Source organism: Anabrus simplex, chromosome 2, assembly GCF_040414725.1.
Source record: "Anabrus simplex isolate iqAnaSimp1 chromosome 2, ASM4041472v1, whole genome shotgun sequence".
In the NCBI taxonomy this organism is placed as follows: Eukaryota; Metazoa; Arthropoda; class Insecta; order Orthoptera; family Tettigoniidae; genus Anabrus; species Anabrus simplex.
The window spans coordinates 1,218,105,172-1,218,132,336 of NC_090266.1; the positions used below are offsets into that span (position 1 = coordinate 1,218,105,172).

General features: G+C 38.9%; 1 protein-coding gene across 7 annotated transcripts in view; it reads left to right on the forward strand.

Moving 5' to 3' along the window:
* The window catches only part of DNAlig3 (DNA ligase 3), a 957,513-nt gene that overhangs the window by 636,399 nt on the left and 293,949 nt on the right, over positions 1-27,165 (forward strand). For all 7 annotated transcript variants that reach the window (XM_067142216.2, XM_067142215.2, XM_067142218.2 and 4 more), the window contains 2 exons: positions 864-995; positions 8,791-8,870. In XM_067142216.2, the coding sequence (XP_066998317.2) occupies positions 864-995; positions 8,791-8,870 (212 nt within the window). The remainder of the gene's footprint in view (positions 1-863; positions 996-8,790; positions 8,871-27,165) is intronic.

The following is a 27,165-nucleotide window of genomic DNA, read 5'->3' on the forward strand; positions in this document are numbered from 1 at the left end:
TAGGCAAGCGGGCCTACCTTTACAATGAAAATGTCCTAACCCAGTTTTCATATGAGAAAACACGTTTGGTGAATTTTCTGTCGCGTTTCTAGGGTAACGTTAAGAGCAATGCAATTTAATACAATCTTGCTCACAACGTGTACACTACTTAACCTAGAATTCTGTATGCAAGGTAGAATTCCGTAGCGAAGCACGGGTACATCAGCTTTGTTTAATTCACTTTTGTAGCTAGTAAGTTATCCTTTATCGCAACCATTTCTTCCCCATTAATTAAGTTAATATGGTTATTTCTTTACTGTTACCAAAAAAGCATAAGTAGATATTCAAAATATTGCATTTCTGTTGATTATTAACGGTTGTGTTTTTAAATAGAGTACAGTTTTGAAACATTCCGGTTAGTGCCAATTTTTGGACTACTAAACACGAAAAAAAAATTCTAAGAAAAAGTAGAAAGAATGAATTTTCTAAACTAAGTTACCACTAATTATATTTAGATTTTTTGTATACTGAATGAGAGACTGGAATGTTGGAAAGCTGCCAAAAAAGAATCAATGGCAACAAAAAATAATAAAGTGACTAACCTTAGTAGCTAAGAAAATGTGCATATTTGTTCAACACTACTGTTTTAGCGGAATTGTTTTACATCTTTTAGCATAGAACTCTGTGATTTCATTTGGCACTCGAAGGTTTAATACATCCTGCTTTGCTTCATAGCTATAAGATCTTGATCTGAAAGTAGCGCTGCTGACTGCCCTTCATGTCAGTATTACTGCTAATATATTGTATGAGAATTGATTGCATTCTTATTTACATGTGCTCATGTAAAAGATATTTTCTTCTTCAAATCCTCATCCTCTTGACAGATATTCCGAGTGGATCATGGGAAAATGCTTGAGCATTTGGAGCAAGGTGATGTAGCTGTGACAATTGCAACATTTTTTGAGGAGAGCAAGAACATCCAGCCTACAAAAAAGAGCACACTTACTCTTCAAGAGGTGAGTTCACTTTCAGAGTTTTGTTATGGGGGAAGTGAAAGGGATTAGATATTGAAGTACCAGTAATTTTACCCTTAACCATAGAGATGCAGTTTGTGTGTCCGTATCCTCACTATCCCTCCCAGGTTTTCTTGTTGCCATGAAAACAAGCAATTGTGTTTTCTTGTGCTCCAAGTGACTGCACTGCTGGAGACAGAGCAAAGTCTATGGCAGAACTTACAATAGTGAAACTCCACTTGAACATTCTTTAATATTCAATTTACAACATGTTTCATTGCAGTCATCACAAGTACAAGAAGAAAGTAATTTGACTGAATCACAGTTATCTGAGAAATATCTTACCCAATTATAATTACAAATTTAATTACTTCACAGAATGCCAGTCTTCAGGAAATAACTGATTTTTTGCATAGTGCTGGAATGATACTGAAGTTTGCAAGGAACTTCATTTTGTGTTTCCTCTTTAGCATAGAGACATTAATTGGCTATCATCGCTAAATGACCAAGTGAATTGGCTGTGCAGTTAGCATTCAGCACCAAATAATACTGTATTTTTTCAAAAAAGACATGTTATTTGTGTAGTACAACGGGTCATTGTTATTTAGCTATTTTTAATGTTTTTCATCTAGAATAGGACTTGCTGTTAAAAGTATGCCAAGCATACATTCTATACCATTTCTATAGCATATTTTTACTTTTTTGAATGTTCCTTGCTATTAAACTTTCAATGGCTGATGATGGCATAGTGGATTGCCGAAACCGGTCCCAAAGATGTATTTTACAATAAGTTAAATAAATATGTGATGTTCTAAACAGACCATTATGATAATGTATTGAATAGGTGGAACCTTTAGCTTTACCAAGCATTGTAAAATCTTGAGTCAATACGGACAAAAAATGAAGTTTTTAATACTAAATAAGTCTGCCTACCAGGCAAAAAGAAAAGCCTATCTTTATAAGAGCTTATGTATTAAAATAGGGAAATTGAGCAAGGATATTAACTTTATAAAAAAGTGTATTGAAAATAAATTAACTCCAAAATTTGTAAAGAACAGAAAGTATGTTTTAACACATCAAAGAAAAGTACAGGAAAAAACCAATAAACTTTGGCTTCAAAATGAACTGAAATTTCTACACAAGAAAAAATCTTTTTAAATAACTGATTATATGAAACTCATCTCGAAGTCACTAAATGAACCCCGGTCTACCAATGGTAAAAGCACAACCTAAAATACACAAAAACGGTGTTCCTATACGCCCTATAATAAACTTCAGACCTAGCCCTCTGTACAAAACAGCGCAGTTCATACAACAATTTCTAAGTAAGCATTATACATTTCAAGCCAACAAATCAATAAAAAACACTTCAGAACTAATTAAACAACTAGAAAATTTCAAATTACAGGCACATCATACTATGCATTCATTTGATATCACCAATATGTACACCAACATCAAACCTGAAAAAGTTATACCAATCGTTCTAAAAAATTTGCGCGCTCACAGCCAACTTAGTCAACTTGAAATAGACGATTTCATACTAATCTTGAAGTTCCTAACTAACAATAATTATTTCATTTTCAACAAAGTAATTTATAAGCAGGACGGACTGGCTATGGGTTCACCGGCATCAGGTATCTTAGCTGACATTTATATAGATTTTCTGGAACACACTAAAATCATAAATAATAAGACATTCAATAATATAGCCTTATGGGCTAGATTTGTAGATGATACATTTATAATAATGGATCAACGCACTACCGATGCCCCTTCCACTTTAATACATCTCAACAACATCGACAATGATATCAAATTTACAATAGAATCTGAAAGTAATAAAACCCTAAATTTTTTAGATCTAACCATTACCAGGCGCCCATCCTCTTTTGAATACAAAATCTACAGAAAACTGACACACACAGCCACGACCATCAAACACGACTCTGAACATCCTCCTCGTCATAAAAGAGCTACATACAATAATTTAATACAGAGAACATTTAATGTACCCACGTCCAAAATAGAACGTAAAAAAGAACTCAACACTATACGCAAGATCGCATCTTATAATGGCTACAACAAATGTTTTATAGAACGCATAATTTATAAATTTAAACACCAACCCAAGACTAAATTACAAAAAGAAACACCCAAAACAAAAACATATGCTACATTCACCTTTAACTTTGACATCTTCCGATTAACCAATATTTAAAAAAAAAGAAATGTCAATATTGCCTTCAAAACTAACAATAGAAATTTAGATATTTTCTACAATTCCAAATCGGTTAATGTACAAAACCCATTTGATAGATCAGGTGTATATAGGTTTCATTGCAATGACTGTACCAGTGTTTACCTTGGACAGACTGGGAGATCATTTAATATCAGATACAATGAACATGTCAATGTCAATGCCATAAAATATAGAAAATTTTCGGCAATAGGCCAGCACATACAGGAATACAAACACAATTTTTACGGTATCAACAAGGACTTAGACATCATCAAAACAGTAAATAAAGGCCCACTCTTAGACCTAACGGAGCAATGTTACATTACTCTAGATCAATATTACAATCCCAATTACAATCTAAATGATATTTCGGAAAAACCTACAATTTTATTTGACATGCTTATTTCATTGATTAATAGTTTAAAAATTCGTAAAAATCAACCAGTACATAAAATATTACGTAGCGCGCTAGCTTATCCTCGACAAAGCCCACGCCCCCCTGACACACAGATACACGCATTTGTTCCTGACTCTCTCTACACGCTGTTATATTCAACCTGAGGTGAGTTTCATATCTTCAATTCTTTCCTATATGTACCGCGTTTCATTCTCAATAACTCATACTCAATTTACAATTTCCTTTTTAGGTCTGTGCTGGTTCGAGATTAATACTAATTACTGCCCACTTCCACCTGGCATATAAAATAATATTCAAGATCTCAACCATAGTTACGGCCTCAGCCATACAGTTATTTATCCTGAAAAAATACTACGAAGCAAGTTTCAAATACTAAAATAAGATTAAACATATCAGAAATCTGCTACTCCTTATATTAGTCAAACATCAAACATAGACTGTCTTTTCAATAATTTTTAAGAAAGAAGAACCTGTATATATTATCAGACAGTATAAGTCGCATATCATGAGGAACCAAAAAACTGTGCTTTAATGATGGCAGATGTTTTGTAGAATCATTTATCAATTTTATGTGAATTTCCTGTACATCAACTACACCAAATTATAGAGTTTTCAATCACCTAAAAAACAATTTTAGATGCACCAAATAATACTGTATTTTTAAAAAGACATGTTACTTGTATAATACGATGGGTCAATGTTATCTAGCCATTTTTAATGTTTTTCATGTAAAATAGGACTTGCTGTTAAAAAACTGTGGTTTAAAATGGCAAATGCTTTGTAGAGTCACTTATCAATTTCATATGAATTTCTTCTACATTAGCTACACCAAATCATAGACTTTTTCAATCATATACAAAATAATTTTAGACGCACCAAATAATACATGTATTTTTTCAAAAAAGACATGTTATTTGTATAGTACAATGGGTCAATGTTATTTAGCTATTTTTAATGTTTTTCATGTAGAATAGGACTTGCTGTTAAAAGTATGCCAAGCATACATTCTATACTGTTTCTATAGCATATTTTTCCTTTTTTTGAATGTTCCTTGCTATTAAACTTTCAATGGCTGATGATGGCATAGTGGATTGGCGAAACTGGTCCCAAAGATGTATTTTACAATAAGTTAAATAAATATGTGATGTTCTAAACAGACCATTATGATAATGTATTGAATAGGTGGAACCTTTAGCTTTACCAAGCATTGTAAAATGTTGAGTCAATACGGACAAAAAATGTTTTTAATAGTAAATACCACCACACTGGTAATAAAGTCCAGAAGAAAATATTTCAGTGGATTTCTGAAGAGAATTGTTAGTTTTGCTCTCCAGCAAGAAGTTACTTGTTGACGCCCCGTAGAAACATCTCCCCATCTTAATTTCGCCTGTACTCAGGATGTTCGTAGAAGTACTGCCTTGTTCACAATCAGCTACTCCTTTTCCCGTAGCCTGACTTTCCATGTTCTGTTTCAAGTGTTTGTCACCACGATTCCTCTCACCAGATTGTTCATTGCGATTCTCAAATAGCAAGATCTTTCTTACAGGTCTAGCTGCAGTCATTTTGGGGTAATTACCCTCTCATATGACAGTCGAAATATCCTTCCTTTTCTTGTTTCCCCTTTCATTATTGCTTATTTGGAACCTTTTCTCTTTCTGTCTTCCTTCTTCCGCTCTTCATTTGCTTTCGTGTCTGCCTTTTCTTTATGGATGTCTTTCCATTGCTTCGAAGTTATCATGTAAGGCATGCATTGCACATTCCATACATTTTTTCTTTTGGGTGTTTCAGGCCATACAATACAGTCTTCCAGTGATTTAACATCCGAACGCTTCAGCACTGCTTGACGATGGTGTTTGTGGCTGAGGTGATTCATTCATGTGTAGAGGAGCTGTACTGAGGATAAGTTGTTCTTGTTCTATAGATCCTTTTTCCTGAGTAGTTTGTTCCAAATTTGTTTCTCTGGTATGCAGTTTTACATCCTGTCCATCAAACTCCAAATTTTGATAATTTCTCTCAGAAAATACCTCGTACAGTCTGTACAATACAAAAAATTCTTCACTGTGTTGTTCTTCTTCAGTTACCTTCTCAATATTCTTGAACTGCTCAATTCTCTCCTCTCCAACAATACTGCAGAATTTTTGAAATGTCAGTAATTTGTACTTCGCATCCACTATACAACTGTATTAATGTCAAAGAAATGTGCAGGATTAATAGCCAAGCAAACTCCTGTGCAGTCAAAATACTGGGAGTTAAATATAGTAACGTAGCAAACAAGTGGACATCATAATGCAGTACACATGTACTAGTTGTGTTTCTGTTAATTCCGAATATTACACATTACATTTTGAAAATGCTGTGGCACATAGATTTTGTGCTGTGTACATTCTTTCAGCACCCTTTTGTTTGTGTATTTTCTAAAAATACCTGGAACTACGCATTATTCAATTTCTGCAATGGAATTTTGGTATTCACTGATGCTGATCACTAGTTTTTTGAAAATGTTTCACTTGAACTGAATTATTCACCAAGTTGCATCTATTCACACATCAAACAAAATAAGACTCACTAAAAATATTATTGCAAAACTCATTTACCTCCTTGTATACGAATGCTGTTCTTGTAGGTGGCAGCAGTGATCACACTCGTCTTACTGGGTGAGCAAACAGCAGGTGCTGATACCCAATTGGACTGCTTAATCGCAGCAGCAGCAGTAGCTTGGCAAGAAATCTCAAACTTCTCTCCTAATTTTAACTACGCAGTATTATTTCACGACTTTCTGGGGTGACTTTCCCTTTTACGCTCATACCCTAGCTTTGCTTTTTTATGCATTCATCTGAATTTACTTTTTGTTTTACAACTTGCTTTACTACATTACAAGTCATTAATCTCGTTTTTAGTCCGTATTGACTCATTTATTCCTGACCTAATTTCTACAATAGGAATATATGTTTTATACATATCTTATTCTTCAAATCCACTTGGTGGTGAACACTACAATAACATTGACTTTCACCAAAAATTAAAAGAAGAGAATCCATTTCATCCAATCCATTTCAATTCCAGACGAATGCCAATATATATATTTTTAGACAATATTGTAAAATTGTACTACAATAGTTTTAACTTGTGTTTGTAACATTCGCGTCAAACTTTCTAATCATGATATCAAAAATAACTTTTAAAAACACAACATCTCATTCCAATTTTATATGACCAATAATTGTAAACGTTCTTAATTGTAATTATTTGTTTTAAGGTTATCCATTGTGCTGATGATGCCCATTACGAAGGGCGAAACATGTTCACAACCTTTCTATTTTTTATAATTATTTAACCACAATATGTGGTATTGTAAGTATTGACTAGGTTAACGTTAAACGAATATTTTGTAAATTGTATGTAATAACTTGCTTTACGTCACAATGACACAGATAGGTCTTATGGTGATGATGGCATAGGGAAGGGCTAGGAGTGGCAAGAAGGTGGCCTTGGTGAGAGAATGGGAAACCACAGAAAAAAACATATTCTGGGTTGCTGTTAGTAGGGTTTGAACCCACTGTCTCCCGAACACGAACTGACAACTGCATGACCCAAACCATGCAGCCACTTTTACTTGTTCATTAGCCAATAAAAAGGGAATCACTGATAAATGAAACGTACTCTTATAAAAGGAAAGTTTGGACAAAATCATAAAATAGGAAGCAAAGCTGTTTTCCTCCAGAATAAGCATTTATAAGCACCATCAAACGTGGTGTGCTTACCTTTAGAAGTCATCATCATAATCATCAGCCAATTCTATCATTACATGATGTGGCCTCTTTAAGTCGTGAACTCAGGTAGGTCTTTAACAGAACTCTCCAGGTAGAACGGTCTCGAGCAGTTCTCTGCCAGGTAGCACCAGCTATTCTCTTAATGTCTTTGTCCCATCTGTCTGGCGGTCTTCCTCTAGGCCTTTGATGATCTCTTGGAATTCCATTCTAACACTAGCTTCGTCCATCTGTCATCTTCCCTTCGAGCATTATGTCCAGCCCATTGCCGTTTTAAGGTGGCTATTCTCTCAAGAATGTCATTAACTTTAGTGATTGATCTGATGTCATCTGCTCTCTTCTTATCTTTCCTTGTAAAACCCAGCATTGACCTTTCCATGCCTCTCTGCGCTGTCCTAAGTTTCCCTTTCGTAAATTCGTTCAGTGTCCAGGTCTCACAGCCGTAAGTCATCACAGGTAGAATGCACTGATCATAAACTATTTTCTTCAGATTTACTGGCATATTTGATCTGAAGACAGTTGAGTTTCTTCCATATGCCTGCCATCCTAGCTTAATGCGTCGAAAAATTTCTGGTCTTATATCACCTTTCATATTCATCAACTGGCCCAGATAGATATATTCATTGACCTTCTCTAACGGCATGTTGTTGATGTTCACACTTCCTGCTGTGACCCACTTGTTGGACATGACTTTTGTTTTGGAAAGGTTCATCTTCAAGCCGACTGACTCACATTCCGTGGCAAGATCAGTAACTAATATCTGGAGTTCATCATTGTCGTTTGCCAGTAATGCAATGCCATCAGAAAATCTTAAGTCATTAAGCCTTCTGCCATTGATTCTTATACCCTTTCCTTCCCAATTTAACTTCGACATTGCCATCTCCAAAACAGCTGAGAATAGCTTTGTAGAGATTCGATCACCTTGTTTAACACCTCTTCCCATAGGGAATTCTGGAGTTGCTTCACCGACATTAACAAAGGCTGAAGAGGACTTGTAGATGTTGTTGAGAACTCTGATATAAGCCACCTCAACTCCCTGCTCATCTAAGGCTTGCAAGATAGCTTTACCTTTAGAAGTGCACTTTGCTTAAAATGTGGACTCGATCAATTATCCACCCAAAAATTGATAAGATTCCCAAATAGTCCAGTTTCCATACCCAGATTCTTGTTTGTTTATAATTTAATAAAACTATTTCAACAGTGCTTAGGATTGTAAGTAGAAAAAATATTACTCTCATATGACATCTCCTCTTCATGAGCCCCTTAGTGATGCAACTTCAGCTTCTAAAAATGTTAGACTACTGTTCATTTCAAGTGCCTTCTACTTTATGTTAACAAAGCCTTTTCTTATTTAACTCTCAAATGCTGCAGGTGGACCATTATCTGGAGGAGCTATCAAAGCTGACAAAGGAAGACGATCAGATGGATCTTTTCACTCAAGTTGCAAGGAGGTAAATCACAGCTTTTCATATAGTGTATATAATTATGTGTTTGTTTGTTTGTTTGTTTGTTTGTTTGTTTGTTTGTTTGTTTGTTTGTTTGTTTGTTCTACAGATACTTCAATAAAAATCAGGCTTAAACACTGCTGTATTCTATATGTACATTGACTTAATAATACCAACCAAGCATATCTGCTTCAGATTTTCACATCTTCTGACAAGTATTTGGTAACACATATATTTCAGCATCCCAACCTGTTGGGAGCTGGGCAAGGAAATGGATGGACAGATGGACGGACGGATGGATGGGTGGGTGGGTGGGTGGGTGGATGGATGGATGGATGGATGGATGGACGGATGGGCGGGCGGGCGGGCGGGTTGGTGGGTGGGTGGGTGGATGGATGGATGGATGGATGGATGGATGGATGGATGGATGGATGGATGGATGGATGGATGGATGGATGGATGGATGGATGGATGGATGGATGGATGGATGGATGGATGGATGGATGGATGGATGGATGGATGGATGGATGGATGGATGGATGGATGGATGGATGGATGGATGGATGGATGGATGGATGGATGGATGGATGGATGGATGGATGGATGGATGGATGGATGGATGGATGGATGGATGGATGGATGGATGGATGGATGGATGGATGGATGGATGGATGGATGGATGGATGGATGGATGGATGGATGGATGGATGGATGGATGGATGGATGGATGGATGGATGGATGGATGGATGGATGGATGGATGGATGGATGGATGGATGGATGGATGGATGGATGGATGGATGGATGGATGGATGGATGGATGGATGGATGGATGGATGGATGGATGGATGGATGGATGGATGGATGGATGGATGGATGGATGGATGGATGGATGGATGGATGGATGGATGGATGGATGGATGGATGGATGGATGGATGGATGGATGGATGGATGGATGGATGGATGGATGGATGGATGGATGGATGGATGGATGGATGGATGGATGGATGGATGGATGGATGGATGGATGGATGGATGGATGGATGGATGGATGGATGGATGGATGGATGGATGGATGGATGGATGGATGGATGGATGGATGGATGGATGGATGGATGGATGGATGGATGGATGGATGGATGGATGGATGGATGGATGGATGGATGGATGGATGGATGGATGGATGGATGGATGGATGGATGGATGGATGGATGGATGGATGGATGGATGGATGGATGGATGGATGGATGGATGGATGGATGGATGGATGGATGGATGGATGGATGGATGGATGGATGGATGGATGGATGGATGGATGGATGGATGGATGGATGGATGGATGGATGGATGGATGGATGGATGGATGGATGGATGGATGGATGGATGGATGGATGGATGGATGGATGGATGGATGGATGGATGGATGGATGGATGGATGGATGGATGGATGGATGGATGGATGGATGGATGGATGGATGGATGGATGGATGGATGGATGGATGGATGGATGGATGGATGGATGGATGGATGGATGGATGGATGGATGGATGGATGGATGGATGGATGGATGGATGGATGGATGGATGGATGGATGGATGGATGGATGGATGGATGGATGGATGGATGGATGGATGGATGGATGGATGGATGGATGGATGGATGGATGGATGGATGGATGGATGGATGGATGGATGGATGGATGGATGGATGGATGGATGGATGGATGGATGGATGGATGGATGGATGGATGGATGGATGGATGGATGGATGGATGGATGGATGGATGGATGGATGGATGGATGGATGGATGGATGGATGGATGGATGGATGGATGGATGGATGGATGGATGGATGGATGGATGGATGGATGGATGGATGGATGGATGGATGGATGGATGGATGGATGGATGGATGGATGGATGGATGGATGGATGGATGGATGGATGGATGGATGGATGGATGGATGGATGGATGGATGGATGGATGGATGGATGGATGGATGGATGGATGGATGGATGGATGGATGGATGGATGGATGGATGGATGGATGGATGGATGGATGGATGGATGGATGGATGGATGGATGGATGGATGGATGGATGGATGGATGGATGGATGGATGGATGGATGGATGGATGGATGGATGGATGGATGGATGGATGGATGGATGGATGGATGGATGGATGGATGGATGGATGGATGGATGGATGGATGGATGGATGGATGGATGGATGGATGGATGGATGGATGGATGGATGGATGGATGGATGGATGGATGGATGGATGGATGGATGGATGGATGGATGGATGGATGGATGGATGGATGGATGGATGGATGGATGGATGGATGGATGGATGGATGGATGGATGGATGGATGGATGGATGGATGGATGGATGGATGGATGGATGGATGGATGGATGGATGGATGGATGGATGGATGGATGGATGGATGGATGGATGGATGGATGGATGGATGGATGGATGGATGGATGGATGGATGGATGGATGGATGGATGGATGGATGGATGGATGGATGGATGGATGGATGGATGGATGGATGGATGGATGGATGGATGGATGGATGGATGGATGGATGGATGGATGGATGGATGGATGGATGGATGGATGGATGGATGGATGGATGGATGGATGGATGGATGGATGGATGGATGGATGGATGGATGGATGGATGGATGGATGGATGGATGGATGGATGGATGGATGGATGGATGGATGGATGGATGGATGGATGGATGGATGGATGGATGGATGGATGGATGGATGGATGGATGGATGGATGGATGGATGGATGGATGGATGGATGGATGGATGGATGGATGGATGGATGGATGGATGGATGGATGGATGGATGGATGGATGGATGGATGGATGGATGGATGGATGGATGGATGGATGGATGGATGGATGGATGGATGGATGGATGGATGGATGGATGGATGGATGGATGGATGGATGGATGGATGGATGGATGGATGGATGGATGGATGGATGGATGGATGGATGGATGGATGGATGGATGGATGGATGGATGGATGGATGGATGGATGGATGGATGGATGGATGGATGGATGGATGGATGGATGGATGGATGGATGGATGGATGGATGGATGGATGGATGGATGGATGGATGGATGGATGGATGGATGGATGGATGGATGGATGGATGGATGGATGGATGGATGGATGGATGGATGGATGGATGGATGGATGGATGGATGGATGGATGGATGGATGGATGGATGGATGGATGGATGGATGGATGGATGGATGGATGGATGGATGGATGGATGGATGGATGGATGGATGGATGGATGGATGGATGGATGGATGGATGGATGGATGGATGGATGGATGGATGGATGGATGGATGGATGGATGGATGGATGGATGGATGGATGGATGGATGGATGGATGGATGGATGGATGGATGGATGGATGGATGGATGGATGGATGGATGGATGGATGGATGGATGGATGGATGGATGGATGGATGGATGGATGGATGGATGGATGGATGGATGGATGGATGGATGGATGGATGGATGGATGGATGGATGGATGGATGGATGGATGGATGGATGGATGGATGGATGGATGGATGGATGGATGGATGGATGGATGGATGGATGGATGGATGGATGGATGGATGGATGGATGGATGGATGGATGGATGGATGGATGGATGGATGGATGGATGGATGGATGGATGGATGGATGGATGGATGGATGGATGGATGGATGGATGGATGGATGGATGGATGGATGGATGGATGGATGGATGGATGGATGGATGGATGGATGGATGGATGGATGGATGGATGGATGGATGGATGGATGGATGGATGGATGGATGGATGGATGGATGGATGGATGGATGGATGGATGGATGGATGGATGGATGGATGGATGGATGGATGGATGGATGGATGGATGGATGGATGGATGGATGGATGGATGGATGGATGGATGGATGGATGGATGGATGGATGGATGGATGGATGGATGGATGGATGGATGGATGGATGGATGGATGGATGGATGGATGGATGGATGGATCCTAAAAGTGAAGTAATAAGAGAACCGTGAGAACGTGGTTAGGTAGCTGAAAAGTATTTCTTGACCCTGAAAAGAGCCATAAAAAATTTTCGTGGAATTTTGAAATGCAAAGTAACGTTACCAAACAAATACAGTTTCAATGCTGATTCTTCTGATTTTATTTTAAATGCTACTACTCCACCTATGTCATTTATTGCTGATCTTGGAGAGGGTGATTGTCATGTTATGTCTGCACCACATATTTCAAGTTCCAAGATATTAGATTGAAAATGTTGAATACAATCTACCATTTCAACTAAATCATCAACAAGAACAACAACCACCAATGCATGGCTATGTCATACCTCAGCTTTCCTTTTAGAAAACAAACTTTGTTTATTAGCAGCGGTCATAGATTCAGAAGTTGCGTAAGCTGTCATCAATTCAGTTTCAGTGAGTCTTCAAAGTCACTGAACTGTTTTATTTTGGGTTCAGAATCCCAAAATAAACACATCAAAATCTCTTAGCTTGAAATACTTAAAATTCAAGTCTAACCATTGTCTCCCTCTTTTCTTGCCCTTGATATCTGAGTTCCCAAGTCTCTTAGGTAACCTACCCTCATTAAATTTTCTCACCTAACCTGCTTTACTACCAAAGCCAGTTCATAAGCCCAGCGCGATCCAACATGTTCCTGCTTTACTTAGCCTATATCTGTTCATTATGAACACCATGAAGTCGTTCCCACCAGTTTAGACCATGTTTGCTACATTCATATCTATTGTCCCCAGCATATGTTAAACTGAGTGTACCCTTATTTCTTTCCTGTACAGTTAAGTTGGCCTGGAAAGGATAGTTGGGTAAACAAGCTTGTTTCATCCTTATAAGTTTAATTATAACTGCAAACTAACTGTCTTTTCTTTCTTACTCCTTAATTTCTGTCACTGTATTGTATTTGGAGAATACTTATCCTAAATTCTTCAGAAGGTCTACCTATTGTAATTTCATATTACAAATGTGACATTCATTCTTTTCAGTTTTTTTTTTCCCACCTATGTAATTTATTGCTGATCTTGGAGAGGTTGATTGTCATGTTATGTCTGCTGCACGTTACAAGTTCCAGGATATTAGATTGAAAATGTTGAATAAAGTCTACCATTTCATCTAAATCATCAACAAAAAACTGTTTTTAATATTTCTACCTAACTGAATCTTACCCAGCAGTGGGGTATGCTGGGATCAAGACGTGGGATTCCACTAGACTTAGCTTATATCCACCCTTTTTTTCTTTTTCTTTTTCTTTTTCTTTTCTTTTGTTTTGGTTGTTGGTTTAGTGAACATCAAGTATTGAGCATTTTGAGCCACTGGAGTAGACTGTTGTGTTGTCAAGGCTGTTTCACAAGCTATTGCCCTGCCAATACTCAATGTCTGATCTGTTAAAATGGTAGCCTAGTGTCTAGCAAATTAAAACCTGGCTTTGTTTCTGAATGGATAGAACTTGCCTGTGGTCCGATGGCCCCGGTTCAATTCTGGGGATAAGTCTCCTCGTACTCTTAATTCCCCTGACTTGTGGATTGGGTGTTTATGTTGTCTTCACCATTCATTTCATCAACGGGTCACCACCAAGCCTTTCCAGATGCTATGCACTAATTATTATTATTATTATTATTATTATTATTATTATTATTATTATTATTATTATTATTATTATTATTATTATTATTATTATTATTATTATTATTATTATTAAATGCAAAGGTAAGGAAGTGCGTGAGGTAAATGGCTGGACAGGTGATCACTTACAGCAGAAATTTACTTCAACAAAAATTGGAAATTTTATTTCTTTCCTCTCTTAAAACCCAAATAGAGTAATCAAGTGACTTAACAAGAAGTAGTTGAAAAATTACTTGAGAATATTCACATTTAACAATGAGCTCATCAGCTCCAACAATAGCGTACATTGTATTTAGAAGTCCTTAATCAGGTACAAGATTAATTGGGACAACTCCCGGTCATTAACCTACATATAAAAGAGCATAGAGTCTGAGCTCCAAATACATAGAGGCTAGCTTTAATAAAGAGAAGTGTCACTTGTTACATTATCAATTACACTAGTTATCAATTGGGTGACCCCACTTCATCTTGTTCGTATACAGGTTGCTCCATGGTGGGCTTATCAATTACAAAATTTCATGAACAGGTGAAGTACTGTTCCACAAGGGAACCTAAATGTAGATGCAGTTGCCTGCAAAACCACAATGAATATACAGGGGTATATTGCCCATCCTACTTGGACTTAAGAAAGAAAAGGAAAAAAGATTACAGCAAAAGTAGGCCATTGACAAAAGGAAAGGAGTCGAAACACCAGCACTTCTTAAAAGAACATTTGGGAAGGACAAAGACACAGAAGCTAATCCCATGCTAAAAAGGGTGACTAAAAAGGGAACGTTTAAAGGCCGAGACAAATTTGCAAAATTAGATTTGAAATATATTAGTCACATAGCTCAAAAGTAGAAGGGAAGAGTTCCGACGGTTACCACTTGTGCTCCCTTACATTAAATATTATCGTGGTAGGGAATATAAATTGAGTCCAAAGACTGCGCAGAAGGTCCTACATTTCAGCAAATAAATGAAATGATTACATTTTATAATTTAAGGAAAACTGCTGAAATCTTCTCCTCAAGACACATGCTGGCACAATCACATATTTAGGTAAATTTTGCCGTTGCCTGTCAGCACTGTATCTTCTTGAAGCCGGCTACCCTCTGCCTCCTGCCCCCTCTAACCCCTGTCAAGTCACACTGTCAATCACCAGAGAAAACAAGACAAAATGGCTCGAAACCGCTCTCCTTAAATAGCTCCGCAAGGGAAAGTTCTAGACTAGATTAGAATTCAGAGCTCTGATAGGCTAAATCCATACACTCCCCCGGGGTCTGATTGGTTCTAGATTTTAGTTACAGGCATGTGATAGGCAGATTATATTACAGGAGGAATCAGGTGAAGTATTTACAACTTAGGCACATAAAAAAATAACAAAAAAGAAGGTTTAGCCTACCAGAGATCGCTAAAAATTAGATGCCTGAGCCATCTAACCACCGGAGGAGAAAGATTTAGGAAGTCTTAAAAGTTATCAATCACTGTCAGAGATTGCCATAGGGGAGAAGGTGCACAGTTCAAATAGCCGCGGTAGGTGTGCCCCTTGTACAATTATTATTATTATTATTATTATTATTATTATTATTATTATTATTATTATTATTATTATTATTATATGCGAAGAAGCTCATTAAGACTACGCAAAGTACTTAGAAGCATGCATTTGCCTTCCTCTGTGCCCATATTCCTTCATTCTTTTACTGTGGGCTTCCTTTCTGTCTTCAGACCAGGTTGTTCCAGTCTTTCCTCTTGGTCAGCTTGCCATTTGCAAATTTTGGATCTGAAGATTACCCTGGTTGGTGCAATTCCTGCCTGTTTCAAATTTTGCCAATCCATTTCATTGTGTGTTTTAGCTTTACTTATATTTTCATAGAATTTGACTATTTATTAGGTAAGTCTGTCTCGATGACCATAGAATCTTAGCCTGCATTTTATGATGTCTCTGTGAATATTTGTGTATTGTTTGATTTCCTGTCTGCCTCTAAGTTGGTGTTGTCCGTTGGTGAGTTTTGGGCCTAGAATTGTTCTTATGATTTTGCGTTCATTTTTCTCAATGTTTTCAATGTCTGCTTTCCTCTTCAAAATTAGCGTCTCTGATCCATAAAGACATTCTGGTGTAATGACTGTATTGTAATGTCTCAGTTTTGTATGCTTGGAGATGCATTTTATTGTTATAGATATTTTGAATTAGTCAATGTGCAGTTTCTATATTTTTGGCATCTAATTTCATTGGCTTTTGTTTTGAGTCCATTTTCCCGAATTTTGTATGGTGTTTTGGTGGGGCCTCTTTGATGTTAGTCATTACTTCTGTTTTCTCAAGTGATATCTGCAGAGCAGTTTGTTCGGCAATTTCCTTTAGCGTTTCAACTTGAGCTCTAGCGGTTTCTACGTCATTTGAGAGAACAGCAATATCATTGGCAAATGCTAAGCAGTCTGTTGTGGTCCCCTTGGATTTGGTTCCTATTCTTAATGGACTGTAGTTGGTTTCCTGTAATCTCACCTGCCAGGTTCTGATGATCTTTTCAAGAATGCAGTTGAAGAGTAATGGGGATAGCCCATCACCTTGTCGGACTCCTGTTTTGATGTCAAAGGAATCCAAGAGACATCCATGGAACTTCACCTTGGATTTTGTATTGGTCAGGATGGCTCTAATTAATGCCAGCAGTTTCAAATCAACTCCAAATTCATTTAAGATGTTTAGCAGGACTTCCCGGTCAGTGGAGTCGTACGCTTTCGTAAAGTCCACAAAGACAGACACATACTGCTTGGAACTTAGTGTACAATATCTGATGATCGTTTTGAGATTTTAGATCTGTTCGGCTATTGAGCGACTTTTTCTGAACCCTCCTTGGTATTCACCTATTTGATGTTCGACTTGTGCTTCCAAACACTCCAGGATGGCAAGTGATAGAATTTTGTAAGTCACGGGTAGCAAAGATATTCCTCTGTAGTTGTTGATGTTCGTCATGCTGCCTTTTTTGTGTAATGGATGGATCAAAGCTATTTTCCAATCTTCGGGTAGGGTCTCCTTGCTCCAAATTTCTTCTATTTGCTTTTGTAAGATATCAAGTGATTCCTCTGGGGCATATTTCCATAGTTCTGCTACTACTGAGTCTTCCCCCGGCGCTTTGTTATTTCTGAGAAGGGCAATGTGGCGCTTGATTTCATCTCTGTCGGGTGGTCTGGAATCTGGGTACCTGAGTAAGGGTTCCTTGGTCTCAATGGAGCTTTGCGGTTTAGAGCAATTAAGTAAATTCTTGAAGTAGTCTGCCAGAATACTGCAATTTTCTTCATTTGTCGTCGCCAGTGTGCCGTCCTTTCGCTCAAAGCATAGGGATGGTGGTTTATAGTCAGTGAGTTTGTGTTTGAAGGCTCTGTAGTACTCTCTGCTTTCATTCTTCCTGAAGTTTTGTTCTATCTTTTCAATGAGAGATTTTTCGTATTTACGTTTCTCAGTTCTGAACACCCTAGCTGCTTGGGCGCGTTGGGTTTTGTAGGTTTCTCAAACATTTTCTGATTTCGTAGAGTAGTACTGTTTCCACGCATTGAGTCTTTCTTTGAGGACTGATTCGCATGTACCATTCCACCAGGCACGTTTTTTGCTTCTCTTGATTTCTGCAACGTCTTTGGCAGCCTCAACAAGGAGAATTTTGGTGTTGTTAAAGTCACAGTCATTTGGTCTAGCCTTCTCCTGGAACGCCTCGACCCTTTGCCGAAGTTTAACGTTGTCGAAGTGTGTGATCTGTTTAGTTGTCTTCCTTGTGTTTGTGGGAATTGGTTTCAAATTTGATCAGAGACATATAGTGATCTGAGGCCACATTGATGCCTTTCTTTACCTTGACATTCATAATCTCAGGGCTGTTTCTCCTGGAGATTGCAACATGATCAATTTGGAACTCTCTGAGAGTTTGGACGGAAGAATGCCAAGTCATTTTTTTTCTGGGTAGATGGCAAAAGTGGATCGACATGACCTGCAGGTTGTGATTTTCGCAAATGGACACCAGTCTTTTGCCGCTGGGATTGGTTCTTTTGTGAGCAGGGTAATTTCCTATAACTTTCTCATACTTCTGTTCACAACCTAGTTGGGCATTGAAGTCACCCAAAAAAGGCTTGACATGTTGTTTGGGAATTTTGTTTAATTTTTCATCCAGTAGGTCCCAGAAATGATCAACTTCGTCTGGATCAGACTTTTTCTTATCGTTTGTAGGAGCATGTGCGTTAACTAGGGTGTAGGTTTTGTTCACGCATTTAATTGTTAGTATAGGCAATCTGTCATTCACAGGTTTGAAATTTGCAACCGATTTAAGGATCTTGGTTCTAACAGCAAACGCGGTTCCAAGCATCACAGTTCCATTGAGGATTCCTCTTTGCGCTTTGCTCTTGAAAAATCGGTAACCTTCGGATTCAAAAATCTCTTCATCTGGGTACCTTGTTTCTTGTAGGGCCATTATGGATATCTGATTTTCGTGAAGAGCTTTGGTGAGGGTTTTCTGCTTGCCAGTTTGTGTAAGTGAATTTATGTTGAATGTTGCTAGAAAGGTTTTGTATTTTGGCCTGAGTTTTTGACTCTTTGGTGTACACCGAGACGCTCCGACTCATCTCTTGCATGATGTAGAGTCTTCCCCAGAATCCGAATGAGACTCGTGCGCCGTGGCGTTCACGACGAGGGATTTATCCAAAGACTTACCCCCTAGGGTATGTTGCTTGAAACGTTGTGCCATCATGCTTCTTGACTTGACTTTGTTTACCCATCCTTTTACAACTCCCTAGTTGTTGCCTCAAGATGTTTTCTGGCTTCTGGTCTTTTACCAGTCTTCGCCATAACCCTGGCAAGGGACCAGTTTTTTTTTTCCACGGTGGTATTTTATTTCCCTACTACCCTCTGACTGCTGGTGGCAGAGCCAGCGAGCTTCCCCAATTACAATGGAACGCGCCCGATGGAGGTAACTGGTATATCCCCACACGGGTATTATTATTATTATTATTATTATTATTATTATTATTATTATTATTATTATTATTATTATTATTATTATTATCAAATTAAAATGTAGAATTTTACAGCATTACTTGGGGTCATACACATCGTTAACTAGTTTGTTAGCTTTGTGGGTACATCGGTGGTGGTGTCCGACCCATGAACACGGGTTCGATTCCAAACAACAAAAGATAACACTAAACCTGGGAGATTTGCATTTCATTTTCGTAGGTCTACCTATAAATAGAACATATAACAGCAGCCTTGGAGTCTTCTTACTAGGATGTAGAAGTAGACGGGAGTGAAATCCCAGTGCTCTGGTACCTATATAATTAAGTCAGAAGTATGAGATCAGAAAGTATATACAATGAGGAACGCATGGTTGTTTGGAATCGAACCCGTAAGCTACCCAGAAAATAAACCATCGAACGATGGATACAACCACTGGTAATGCTGTAAAAATATACATTTTAAATTCATATTATTTTTAATAATAATAATAATAATAATAATCGTATGGCCTCAGACATTTTAATTTGATGCCATCTGGCTGTCTGCTCATCAGTTTTGACATTTTTTTTTTACTCTAGCCCCACTAGATGGCAGAGTAAACCAAATCTCTCTCTTGGGCATATATGGCTGAGTTTTAATGAATTTTTTCAGGTAAACACCAAATGTGTCACATGCCGATATTGTACGACATGGAGTGTCAAATGGATTTTTTTCCGCCCTTCAAAAATCAGACTACCTCTGCCGGGTTTGAACCCACTATCTTGGGATCTGGAGGCCGACACTCTACCACTGATCCACAAAGGCAGCTAATAATAATAATAATAATAATAATAATAATAATAATAATGCATGGCCTCTGGAAAGGTTTGGTGGTGATGCAATGAGGATGAAATGAATTGCGAAGACATCATAGTCCCTAAGCCAGGGAAATAGAGAGTACAAGGAGGTTGATTCCGAGGAAGATGTTGGGTAGGCTCACCGGTTTTTTTTCTTTACAATTTGTTTTACGTCGCACCGACACACATAGGTCTTATAGCGACGATGGGATAGGAAAGGTCTAGGAACGGGAAGGAAGCGGCTGTGGCCTTAATTAAGGTACAGCCCCAGCATTTGCCTTGTGTGAAAATGGGAAACCACGGGAAACCATCTTCAGGGCTGCCAACAGTGGGGCTCGAACCCACTATCTCCCGGATGCAAGCTCGCTGCGCACCCCTAAACGCATGGCCAAATTGCCCGGTGCTTACCGTTTTGAAACTATCAACAATTTATCTGCATACTTCATTTGCGAGAATAGTTTTTTCGGTACCTATGTTATACAGTTCAGCCATTTTACAAAAGTAACCCCAGACGGTCAGTAATACTACTGAAATACACAAATTACCTTCTCAACCATAAACAATCAGTAAGATGTCTTGTACATGCACCAGCAAGCACATGACAGCGTAGAACATGGGTCAGTTGTGTCTGTTCGGAATCTTCTGGAGAACTTTGCGTCACTGAGCTATCTCCGGCTTTATCAATGGCAGGGTGAGTGACAAACTGAAGGAGCGAAGCCATACCTGCCAGCACTTCCTATTTACCCGGAAAGTTTCCGTTTTTTAACTCGCCTTCCGATTTTCCGATTTATTTTGACTTTTTCCTATTTTTGAGCAATATAACTTCCAGTACGGTCAAAACTCTTCCCCTAGTATAAATGATTGTGTGCTTGTGTAATTTATGCAATCTCATTTTCAAGCGTACTTATTTGATGCTTTATTTGGCGAGTGTATCGTCCATCGCCACCGTGCATCGTATTTCCCACTCACTACAGCATTGAGTGTGTTTTACAGCCGGGAATTCGGGATGGCAGTTGTCCTACAAGAGAGAGTCTAGCATGCGCTAGCGACTCCGTTAATTGGGACGAAAGATTGAGTTTCTTATTTTGTGGTTCCTGCGCTGTTAACATCGTTTCTGTGAGTGGTTTCGTTGGAGTTGTAGGCCACGTGTGTATTTTTTTCTTTTTTTTTTTTGCGGTTCTGTCGAAGTCGCGTGTTAATAATGTATGAGACATATTGAACTGTTTTCTATGTGGTAATTTTGCATATTTCAGTGCATTTGTGTTCATTCTTAGTTCATAATTTTAATGAGTTGAATGTATTTCAGAGAGTTGTGTCAGTGATAGTTTCTGGTATTTTCTCTTCACGTTATGGCCACAAAACATAAGACACGTTATCTCCATGTGTTCAGAGATACCTATAAAATTGAATTTTGAATTTTCATGTTAGAAATAAAGGAAACTATTATGCATTTTGTTCCACGTTTATTACATTTTCCTGTAACCATTTTTTCTTAGTATAAGATTTTAAATTTAATGGTGAATTCACCTTGTACAGTAACTGTACAGTTGGTGCCTTTTATGTTGTCCGTTTTTTCATCCAGACCATGGCGTAACATATGCGATGACATCCAAGAATTTAAAAAATCTTCCTATTTTTTATTTTAAAAGTTGGCAGGTATGAGCGAAGCCTTGCCCACCTATCCCCTCGGTCCCCGTATCTATCGGACATTCAGCAGCTATAAATTGCATACAATTTTTATTTTTTTCCCACCTGTTCAATACATAAAATTGCTTTTTGTCGCTAGAAATTCTTTCTACTACAATATTATCATTAACAGGGACATGTTTCGCTCGTCTACCGAGCATCCTCAGCCTTTATAACTTGTCTCAAGGTTAAGTCATATCATTATTACCTTTACTTATAACTAATTTGTACTTAATTATAATCTTGATACTAAATAGTAAAATACATTAACAGAGTAACATTTATGGACACAATGAAAGGATTAACAGTTAAAATAACAGTGCTAAAATTGGAATAGGCATTGGTTCTATTAACACTGATGTCCAAAACACGATAATATCCCAACAACAATAAGATTTGGCTGAAATTCTCATTAATTTCTTTGTTTGTTTTTTTTAACTCAGTTGTTAGTAAGCTTTTTGTATTGTACTACTTAAAATTTGAGTCGTGAATCCTGTTAAAACTCAATAGTATCTGGGGCTTAAAACTTCTAAATGTACGTATCCAATTAGTTGAGAATGTTCAACATATCGTATTAATTGGATGCTTGCTGCTTTAATTGATTGATTGTGAATGGCTACGTACATCTTCTTGGTTGTTTCCCCAAACTAGTCTTGAATTGATGAGTTGACATATAGCTTGGAAGCTGTTCATTTTTTATTGGAGCTTGGTCAAAAGGGACTTCAAATCTGAGAATCTTGGATGTTGATGTATTAGTAATAATAACAATAACTTAAATGTTTCCACCTTTTCAATACAATATATTCACAAATTTACAAAATTATACGGTACTAGTTTCGACCCATCTAGGGGTCATCATCAGCCGTATTGAAGCAAAGATCATTTGTGGCGAAATCCTAAAACAATATTATTTTAAAGAATAACAAGTGAAATGAGATGTTATGGTAATAGTTAATAATACAAGGAATATACATAATAAGAGGTTTTTAACAAAGAATAAAGTATAAATGGGGTGTTGTAAAAATTATAATCATGGAAATCAGTAAGTTCTTGTATTGAAATGAAATATGGCTTAGGAAGAGGGCTTAAGGTGGGGCTGAAGGGTGCGGGAGAAAGTGTAATTGTCTTGGAAAAGTACCTTTGATTAAATTTAGGATTGAGTTTAGGTTGGCTGCATTATTGTTTCTGAGGAAAGTGATAAATAGATCGAAGAGTATGTTGGGTTTCTCTGAGATTTCATTGAGATTGTGACTGGCATTAAAGTATTGGTCTAGGTGTATGTAGTAATTTTCCATTATGTTCAGTAAAGGGCCCTTGTTTGCTAATACGAGGATGTCCATGTCTTGTTCAATATTGGTGAAATTATGGTTATAATCTTGCATGTGTTGGCCGATGGCTGAAAACTTGTTGTATTTTATTGCGTTAGTGTGCTCGTGGTATCTGATAATGAAGTTTCTCCCGGTTTGCCCGATGTAGGTTTTTTTACAGGTGGTACATTTGATCCTATAAACTCCTGATTTTAAAAAACTGCTGGTCTTGTTGATGTGTGAAGTATTGTATAAAACATTCATGTTCTTATTGTTGGTTTTGAAGGCTATTTTAACGCCTTGTTTCTTAAAGATGTTGGTTAACTTGTAGATATCATTGTTGAACGTGAAGGTGGAAAATGTTAGAGGTTTGGTTATTTCTTTTTTGAGGGTAGTTTTTGGGCGATGTTTGTGTTTATTGATTATCCTTTCTATAAAATGATTGCTGAAGCCGTTGAATTTTGCGATTCCGCGGATTGTGTTGAGTTCGTTTTTTAGATCTTTATTGGACATAGGTATGCTGAAGGCTCGGTGAACTAGGCTGTTGTATGTGGCTCGTTTGTGGGACTGGGGGTGCACTGAATCTTGGCGAATGGTGGAGGCTGTTTGAGTGGGTTTTCTGAAAATTTTATAACTGAAAGAATCTGAGTTTCTAGTGATGGTTAAATCTAGAAAGTTGATTTTTTGATTTGATTCGGATTCTAGTGTGAATTTGATATGAGGATCAATATACCGGGCGAGTTGGCCGTGCGTGTAGAGGCGCGCGGCTGTGAGCTTGCATCCGGGAGATAGTAGGTTCGAATCCCACTATCGGCAGCCCTGAAAATGGTTTTCCGTGGTTTCCCATTTTCACACCAGGCAAATGCTGGGGCTGTACCTTAATTAAGGCCACGGCCGCTTCCTTCCAGCTCCTAGGCCTTTCCTATCCCATCGTCGCCATAAGACCTATCTGTGTCGGTGCGACGTAAAGCCCATAGCGAGGATCAATATTGTTGAGTCTTAAGAGGGTGGTGGGTGCGTTAATTGATTTCTCATTCATGATTACAAAGACATCGTCGACATATCTGGCCCAAAAGAGAATGTTTTCGAATTCGTTGTCAATTTTGGTGTATTCGAGGAAGTCCAGGTATATTTCTGCTAAGATACCTGAGGCCGGTGACCCCATTGCCAAACCATTTTGTTGATATATGACATTGTCAAAAGTGAAGAAGTTATTGTCGATGATAAGTTTTAATATTGTGATAAAGTCTTGTATCTCTAGTTTGCTTAAGTGGCTGTTTTTGTTTAAATTGTTGATGTATTATCCTTTACAACAACCGTATACGTTGGTGCGTCTGTAACAGTCGAAATTACGTGAGAGTGTTGTATGTTGTGATACTGTCCGGTGATCGTATTGATGTGCTCATTACAGCACAGTGACTGCTTGCTGCCGATTTTCTATTTCTTGTGTTATACGTATGAAGAAGCTGTGGTGGAGGGCAAGCAGGGGATGTAGACGGGGCATTGGATATTGGTGTAGCGTGTGGAGGGGAGTCTCTATGCGTTTTCAAAGTGGGAGTTGTCTGTTTTCGTGGTGGGAGTTTTAGAATTAAATATCTTAAAGAATTAACTTTTTTAAATTTGAAAGTTTGTAGTAATGTTGGCAATTGCTCTATTAACAGACTCTTTATTTCAATCGCATCATTCAGGTTCTTTTCTTTATTAAAATACTAATCCGAATAGATATAAATATTCTCAAACTCAGTCATTAACTTCCCTTTTTCAATCCTTTTGATTATTTTGGGGTCTCTGTCTATTGTAGTAAATTGATGGCTGGTTTCTTTCATGTGATTGCTCATTGTGGAATCCTTGGTATGTTTTAAAACATTAAAGTGTTACATGTATTTAATAAGAAAGCTGCAGCCAGTTTGGCCAAATTACACTGTGAGCATGATAATCTATATATCCCAGATCCTTGACAATTATTATTATTATTATTATTATTATTATTATTATTATTATTATTATTATTATTATTATTATTATTATTATTATTATTATTATTATTATTATTATTATTATTATTATTATTATTATTATTATTATTATTATTATTATTATTATTTACTATGTTGTGATTAAAAAATAAGTTTTTATTGGTGGTGTGTGTCTTGAAAGTTATTTGTAAGTTACATGCAACATTGAGCAGCTAGCTGCACGAGGCGAGTCGAGGGGAGAGGGACACAAGACCTTGGTTGCAGTGTCTGTTGCAGTCTCCTATGCCTTGCACTCAGAAATGCGTGCGGTATTTTTTCTCCTTGCTTTCAAGTTTAGTAAATGGAACAATGTGTCAGGTGCGTACATTACAATGTGATTTAGATTTCCATCTTTCTCATCTGAGGTTTGGGCTACATTGATAGCCTTGGTAGCCCTCAGTATATGCCAGTGTTACACAGTCATTTAATCCCCTTCAGTAAATGATCCATATAAGCAACTAGCTTAAGTCCCATTTTCTTTGTATGCATTTATGAGAAAGGATTAAATTGGTTAAATTAAGGCGGGCCAACAAGTGAGAGAGAGAGAGAGACATCCTACAACAAGATGTTGTAGACAGTATTTACAACTTTTTATAATAATGCAGGGGCTGCCTGGCCGAGGCGATAAGGCGTGCTCGGTTCGCCCGGAAGGACGAGGGTTCGTATCCCTGTCAGGAAGTCGTAAAATTTAAGAAATGAGATTTCCATTTTGGAGGTGCACATGGCCCTGAGGTTCACTCAGCCTACACCAAAAATGAGTACCAGGTTAATTCCTGGGGGAAAAGGCAGCCGGGCGTAGAGCTAACCACTCTACCCCATCAAGTGCCGAGGTTACGGATAGTGGAAGCCTCTACCTTCCTCTCCTCCAAGGGCCTTCATGGCCTGTATGGAGATGACTTTGCTTTTTTTTTCAAATAATAATGATACTTGCTTTACGTCCCACTATCGACTATTATGGTTTTTGGAGACGCCGAGGTGCCAGAATTTTGTCCCGCAGGAGATTTTTACGTGCCAGTAAATCTACTGACACAAGACTGACATATATGAGCACCCTCAAATACCACCAGACAGAGCCCAGATCGAACCTGCCAAGTAGGGGTCAGAAGCCCAGCGCCTCAACTGTCCAAGCTACTCAGCCCTGCATTTCAACTTTGTTGGGTAAATAAATAGTATATGGATTATGCCCACTTGACACTCCAGAGCACGCACACCATGTAACGCTGGCCATGACTCAAGCACTGGTTCTCAAGATGTAATCCTATTGCCTTCAGCGACTGACATTGCAAAGGCCAATGGGACAGGGAACTGCAATCTCTTGAAGTTGAATTGTAAGTCTGATGGTATTAGTGAGATGTGCAGGATGAAAACACGCTGGCCTTTGCCGCATCCTTGATAATATTGAGCCCAGTCTGAGTACATCAACATGATGGCTGTGCACACTTTAAGATGGAGTTTGTGGGATGGAACCCCAGATATTTACAACAAATTTAAAAATTTGGTTGCATCACCGATCGTCATCCATAATGGTGTCAGCGGAGAGGAAGCTCTGCCTGGGTAAGAGCTTCATGATCTGTTTGTTGGTGGACTTCACACAACTGGTTAGGTGATGGATAGTTGTGGCGTATATCAGGAAACACTGAGGAAATGAGGCTATGGGTAGAAGCGAGCAAGGTGCCATAGTTTAGAGGGAGTATGATTTTCTGCTGGTCATCAGCAGAAAATTTCCTTTTGTCAGTCTTCAGGAGATATGCTGA